At 31.3% G+C, this 7766-nt stretch overlaps 1 protein-coding gene across 1 annotated transcript; it reads left to right on the top strand.

Annotated features, from left to right (window-relative positions):
* The first annotated feature begins 3265 nt into the window (after positions 1 to 3265).
* On the top strand, positions 3266 to 4873 carry LOC142605677 (serine/threonine-protein kinase UCN-like). Its single transcript, XM_075777108.1, has one exon. The coding sequence runs from the start codon at positions 3317 to 3319 to the stop codon at positions 4589 to 4591; it is 1275 nt and encodes a 424-aa protein (XP_075633223.1). The 5' UTR covers positions 3266 to 3316; the 3' UTR covers positions 4592 to 4873.
* The last annotated feature ends 2893 nt before the right edge of the window (positions 4874 to 7766 follow it).

Below are 7766 nucleotides of genomic sequence, written 5' to 3'. Positions count from 1 at the left end.
GTGTCTCACGTATTTAAAAGAAAAAGATAAGGGTGTCGTGCAATCATTACAAGTTTGTTGCTCGTCCAGAAGAAGTCAGGAACTTTGTTCTCACCAATAGAAAATGTTGTAATAAACTTTTTTAAAAAAGAGAAATTAAAATGGACTACATATTTTTATGCCTATTATAGTATTAGTGCATCAAAATTTTTTTTTTTAAAAATTCTAAATAGACAACAAAAGTTGGTTGGAATTTAGGATTACAAAAATTCACATATAATAGTAACAATAATAAATATATTTTAAAATGACTTGGTTGGGTTGGTGTTTTACCTATTGAACTCATTAGGATTATGACAAGTAGACAAAAATGAACACATGTCATAATCATAACATATTCAATCCATAGATCACTAGATTCAATCTTTATACATTTGAAAATTAAATCAGTAAATTTTTTCATAATTTATTTCACCATAATTCTTGTCAAGTTGCAATTAAACTTTCTATAAGAAGAAGAACAAGTTGACTTACCAAGCTGGTTGGAATAGGAATTTAGGACTACAGAAATTCACATATAATAGTAACAATAATAAATATACTTGAAAATGAAATGCGCAAATTTTTGAAATTTTTTTTCACTATTTTTGGCTTGTACCATAGCTTTTGAGTGGAGTTTTGTGGTGTGCCTTTATGTTAGAATTATTTTTTCTCTCTCTTATGTGTGTGTGTTTGTTTCTAAAAAAGAAGAATTTATTATTAAACTTGTTTAGAAGAAGAAGTTAACTTGTCAGGTGGGTTGGAATTTAAGATTATAAAAATTCACAAATAATAGTAATAATAAAATTTTCATAATTTTTTACACCTGCTTTTACTTAAGGAAAAGATGAAGATGTTGACTTGTCAAGTGAGTTAGAATTTAGGATTATAGAAATTCACAAATAATAGTAATAATAAAATTTTCATAATTTTCTACACCATCTTTTACTTGAGGGAAAGATGAAGAAGTTGCTTACCTTTTCTCAAGGAAGAAGAAGAAGTTGTAATTGGAACAAGTGTACACCACCATTGACAAAATTTTTATTAATTAAATATCACAAGATTTTTATCGCTCAACTGATACCATTTAGTTTTTCTAATAAAAACGTTTACATTTCAAAGTTTGTTTCCCTAACTATCTAATTATTCCAAAAAAAAAAAAAAAACACAAATAATAAGTTACAACATATCACCTCTTTATTTATTTATAAAAACAACATATCAACTTAATGTTTTTCAATATATATATTCTATCTATAAGATGATTCTTCTCTTTGAATTTGACTTTTATATGTTTCAGAAATACTCCTAAACCTTATATTTAACAGAAAAAAACTTAAGGACAATTTAGTAAAAATATATCTCTAATTCTACTTAAAATGCCTACAAAATAGAACACTTTCCTATTTATCTATATCTTAAAAACAAACTTATCAAATTTTTTTTAAAAAAAAAGAAAAAGAAAAATAATGACACTAGACAAAAAAAAAAAAAAAAAAAAAAAACCTTATCGCACTCGCAAAACACATGTAATGAGACTAGTGTGTGTGTATATATAAATTTTTATATCTAAACTCGTTATAAAAATAACGGTTAACATGATATATAACACATCACATTTATTTTATTTTTTGTGCTTTAATGGAGTTTTCAAGATTATTGAATTTGTTAAGATATAGCGTGTTGCTCATCTAGTGAAGAATTAGAAGGATTTAAATAAGAGAGAGTCCTTTCTTAACTTGATTCACCATCTTTTACTTAAGGAAAAGATGAAGAAGATGACTTGTCAAGTGGGTTGGAATTTAGGATTATAGAAATTCACAAATAATAGTAATAATAAAATTTTCACAATTTTCTACACCATCTTTTACTTAAGGAAAAGATGAAGAAGTTGCTTACCTTTTCTCAAGGAACAAGTGTAGGCCACCATTGACGCAATTTTTATTAATTGCATATCACAAGATTTTTATTGCTCAACTAACACCTTCTAATTTTTCTAATAAAAAATTTTATAGTTCAAAGTTTGTTTCCCCAACTATCTAATTATTCCAAAAAAAAAAAAACATAAATCACAAGTTACAACATATCACCTTAATAGATTTGAATATATATATACACGCTATCTATAAGGGAATTGTTTTCTTTAGACCGAACTTTTATGTGGTTCAGAAATACCTCTAAACCTTAAATTTAACAAGAAAAAACTTGAGACAATATATCTAGTGAAAATATATCTTCAATTTCACTTAAAATGCGTACAAAATATGACACTTTCCTATTAATCTATACCTTCAAAACAAACTTATCGAAACTTTTTTAAAAAAAAGAAAAAGAAAAAGAAAATTAATAACACTAGACACAAAAAAGTCTTATTACATGCGCAAAGCGCATATGATAAGGATACTGTGTATGTGTATATATATATATATATATATATATATATATATATATATATATATATATATATATAACATATTTTATATCTACTTGTTATTAAAACAACAGTTAACGTGATATATAACACATCACATCACATCACAATTATTTTATTTTTTGTGTTTTAATAGAGTTTTCAAGATTATTTAATTTGTTAAGATATAAAGTGGTGCTCGTCTAGTGAAGAATTAGAAGGATTTAAATAAGAGAGTATCATTTCGTAACCGTTTTATTTTATTTTTTTGAGAAAGCATCATTTCTTAACTTAATTCACTCAACTCTAAACTTATGGATAATTGAATTCTTTTAACACCCATAACGCAACTCAAAATTTAAATCTTTGTCCACAAATCATGAGATGAAAATTTTCAAAACTCAATAAAGTTGATCCTTTTCCCCATTTGGTAGACCAACTTGGGCTAAAAGATAGACTTAACTACCAAATTCTAAAAAAGTATATAGACTTATTTATAGTTAATTTCAGGTTTCAATTTCTTTTCTTTGATGGTCAAAGAATAACAAAATACCTTCATAAATTAAGGAAAATAAAAACCACCCTCCCTCCATTACAAGAAAACAAATATTAACCCAAAAAAAAAAAAAAAACTGACCCTATTCTCAGAATAAACATTTCATACGATACAAACAAACAAACCATCAAAACTGAAAGTAAAAAAAAATACTTCACGTCAATCACTCACACAAACAACGCGAAAAAATACAAATAAAAACAAAAACCCACACCAAAGAGCAAAAGAGAGAAACTTTACTTCAAAAGCAGCCTATATAAAAGCCAAATCCCAACTCTCAAAACCATCTCTCTTTCTCTCTCTCTCTCTCTCTCTCTCTTGAGACAAACAAAATGGATTTACAGACGAAACCATCTTCGCCGGAGCTAAACCTGGACAACCTTAAAGCCCTCAAAGTCCTAGGCCAAGGCGCCATGGGCACAGTGTTCCTCGTACACGACCGGGCAGCCGACCCTTCTGCCCGCTGCCCGTTCGCCCTCAAAGTCGTCGAGAAGTCCTCCTTCCAAACAAAGCTCGACGCCGAGCGACGCGCGCGCTGGGAAATCCAAGTCCTGACCCGACTGTCCGACCCGGCTCCGACCCATTCATTCCTCCCGACCCTAATGGGTCACCTAGACTCCGCTGAGTTTTTAGCTTGGGCCGTACCGTACTGTCCGGGTGGCGATCTCAACGTGCTCCGGTACCGCCAAAACGACCGCGTTTTCTCCCCAGCTGTGATTCGGTTCTACTTGGCCGAAATCCTCTGCGCTCTCGACCACCTACACTCCATGGGGATCGTGTACCGTGACCTGAAACCCGAAAACGTTCTCATTCAAAACTCCGGTCACGTGACTCTCACGGACTTCGATCTTTCTCGCACTCTAACCAAAACCGCCAAAACTGCCATAATCGTCGTCGAGGAACCGAAACACCGCAGAAACTTCTCACGTTGGATCGACAACAACAAAAGCAACAACAATAACAACAACAACAACAACAGTGGTATTTGTAGTGGTGTTGTTCATAACTGCAAACAAAAGGGATTGAAGAAGGCCAAGTCAGCACGAGTCAGCCCAGTGAGTCGACGCAAGCTGAGTTTCTCGAATGGCGAACGATCCAACTCGTTTGTCGGGACTGAGGAATACGTGGCACCCGAGGTCGTACGAGGTGACGGGCACGAGTTCGCCGTGGACTGGTGGGCCCTAGGTGTACTAACCTACGAGATGCTCTACGGTACGACGCCGTTTAAGGGCAAGAACCGTAAGGAAACGTTTCGGAACGTTTTGGTCAAAGAGCCTCCGTTTATTGGGAAACCAACGGCTCTAACGGATTTGATCGGACGGTTGTTGATCAAGGACCCCACTAGGAGATTGGGGTATTTTAAAGGTGCAAGTGAGATCAAGGACCACGTGTTCTTTCGTGGGGTTAGGTGGGACCTATTAACGGAGGTCTCGCGTCCTCCGTTTATTCCGTCAAGAGACGAACCAGATTTAACTGAGAAAGTAACAGCCGGGTTTGATATAAGGGAGTATTTTCAAAAATTAAGATCACCGTCGTCATTGCCGCCATCGCCGTTACCGTCACCATCATCAGAACATCACAGAAACCTTTCGTTAGCCGAGTTCTAATGCACACGTGTGGGGAGCTCGCACGTGTAAGAGTTATTTCTTTTTTTAATTTTTTTTCTCTGTATTAATTGGTCTGTATATAAAATAACAGTAGAACGTGAAAAACGGCATTAGTGAAGATTAGTTGTCGCTAAGCTATGATTAGTGTTAGAGAGTTGTACTATACAGTTGTTTATACTTTTTTTTTTTTTTGGGGAGATGCTTTTTGGCGCGTACTTTCACGCTCTACTGATTGCAAGAAACGCAGGAAATATATGGTAACATTTTTTCTTGAAGGTACAATATTATGCTATCTTTTCTTTTTCGTCTAATTTATATTCTTTAAATATTTGGTACAAAATTATTACTTCTTCTTGACTTTACGTGAAAGAAATTGAATTCTTACACATCTTGCAATTCATGATACGTAGTTGCTTGAATAAAAAGAAGATGATAATGAAATTTTGTTTTTGTTTTTGTTTTTGGGTATGTTGTAACTTGTAAGTAGATCTACAAAGGTAAAGATCTCGGTTTCTCCAATTGGTAGGGTCAAGAATTTTAAAAATCAACATCATTTTACTCACCATATATCACTTAAAGATAATTATTGTTAACACTGTTTGATCCGTGAAGAGTGGCCATACTACTACCTCAATTAGCTATTGCTAAAATATTTACAAAGCTAAAAGTTTGTGTGGTCCTATGACACGTGCTCTAACTTATGGGCTTCAATTGTTTGAACTTGTCTAATTTTATATATATATATATATATATATATATATAGACAGATTTTTTTGATAATTCGGTAGTTTTGGGTGATGGATTTGAAATCCAAATGTCTTTCATTGAATAAATCAAGAGATACCAATCAATTGAGTTATAAAACTCTTAACTATATATGAGCATATTCGAACTTGCGGTAATTATTAGTCTATTTTAAACATTAATGGATTTCTTTTGGTACAGAAAGATTCGATTTCAAATATTTTATTCGACAATAAAAAGATATTATAGGTTGATTGAGTTAACAAAACCTATGTTTGTCTACTCATTTAAGTAAAAAAAAAAAAATGGTAAATTATAAATATATTTTGATGTTCACAATTTTGTTAATTTCATGATAAGACAAAAATATATAGCTGCAAGTATGTACGAAGTACGAACATTTGTTATAAAATTTTGAAATTGTCAGAATTTTTTAAAATTATTCTTGGATGCTTGTGGGATCTATTTTCAAGAAGTAAAAAAAAAAAAAAAAATGAAGAAGGAAGGTACTTGGAAGATTAGTTTTGATAGTTTCACTAATTAACAACAGATTTCGATACAAAAATGATGAACATTCTTATTATTACGGGACAAAGTGTTCTTAAATTACGGGGTATGATGGAAGATTATTGGCCTAAATTATTTTTTTCCCAACTTTTGTGAACGATTAATATAACTTTCACCTTTGTTTGTCCAATAGGTTCTATTGGCAATTATCACAGCTTTCCCGCCACAAAAAATAAAAATTATATTAGAACAACTTTTAATGTTAAGAGAAAAAGATCAGGTAGGTTAAGGTGTATATGTTAACCTGTCTTAATCATGATATTCAGTGCCAAAGAACATGATCTGTAATAAATAGTTCTACAATACCAACTATGATCTTCTTTGGACCACCGTGCTCCCAAGCCCATATGAACCTTTTTTCCCAAAAATATGATAATGGTAAATGATTTTCATTCATCAAAGCTTTCTGGCCAGAAAAAGGAAAAGCATGTAATATTATTACAAGAGACAGGGTTTCGTTATTTTGGCAGAGAAAGCAAAAATAACAATGAAATTAGTATGATGGTACATTTAGGATTGGTTTGTTTCAGTTTAAAATGTTAACTATTCTCACCTCCAACTTTTCATCCACAATAGTATTTTTACATATGCATATACATACATATATATATATATATATATATATATATATATATATATAACAAAAAAATAAAAAACCAATGAAAATAAATTTAGGATTAATAGCACGGTGAGACAAGGCCAGATAATAGATGCCCAATTCACATCATTTCTGTCTTCAAGTTATAAGTTAATGCAAAAGAAGCTATCTTATACGTCCAGTGTATAAAACTTATGTGAGATTGACATGTGAGCCCTCGTAGCTATGAAATGTCAATCTCACATAAATTATATATACCAAGCATGTATAGGATTTTTTCTTGATGCAAATATTTGCTATACTAATTATGCAACTCTGGCACTAATAGAAAAAAAAAAATATATATATATATATATATATATATATATATATATATATATACCATTCGAGGTGGGGGCAGTGTGGGCAAAATTTGCCCACCCTCTACTCTAGTCCTCTCTTTGAGATTAAAAAAATTTATATTGAATAGAAAACAATCGATGGAGAATTTTATTTTATTTTATTTTTTAAAAAAAGTTTAATTAAAATTTGGGTGAGGAGGGGGGAGAAAGTCGAAATATGAATGAGCACGTGGGTTGAGATGATTTAGACATAATATATGGGCCACTCGTTTGCAAAAACTATAAAGTTTACTAACTTTGGAGACTGTACATCTTATCTTTTACGGTAAAGTGGATGAAAAAGATACAATATATTATATATATATGTAGCTTTTTAAAATAGTTTGGTGAGTTTAGCAGTAATTATTTCCCTCCTCTTACTCTCATCATATTGCCTGGAAATGAGCGTTCTTTGTGTACTGTTTTACTTTACATACATTTCCTCAACAGTGACTGCATGCCTACGTCATAAAATTTTTAAATGATGTCATTATTAATATTCTGCATGGCTTGCATTTTATTTATTCTATTCTGCCAAATATATAAGAGTTTAATAAAGGGAGCAAAGGCTACAAGAATTTAGGACTTTCAATATATAGATTACTTTACTAGCTAATTGTATGAATTAAACTTCAGGTCAGGTCTATTTTTGCCAAATATTCTATTTTTACAAAACAGTTTATTAAAAAGCTTCCATTCAAATTTATTTAGTTATATAATACCTTTTTAAAGCTTGAGCTTTAAAAATGTGTTATATAACTAAATAAATTTTGGCAAAGGTTTTTTAGTAATTTTTTTTTCTCTTGTAAAAATATAATATTTGGCAAAAAAAAGAAGAAGAAGCCATAAATTACATCTTAGAACACCTTTTGAAATTCTTTGAAGA

The sequence above is a fragment of the Castanea sativa genome, chromosome 8, assembly GCF_040712315.1.
Source record: "Castanea sativa cultivar Marrone di Chiusa Pesio chromosome 8, ASM4071231v1".
NCBI lineage: Eukaryota > Viridiplantae > Streptophyta > Magnoliopsida > Fagales > Fagaceae > Castanea > Castanea sativa.
This window is presented reverse-complemented; position numbering and strand designations above follow the sequence as displayed.

Coding starts and splice junctions, on each gene's coding strand:
- LOC142605677 (XM_075777108.1), top strand. CDS start 3,317: ATGGATTTACAGACGAAACCATCTTCGCCGGAGCTAAACCTGGACAAC.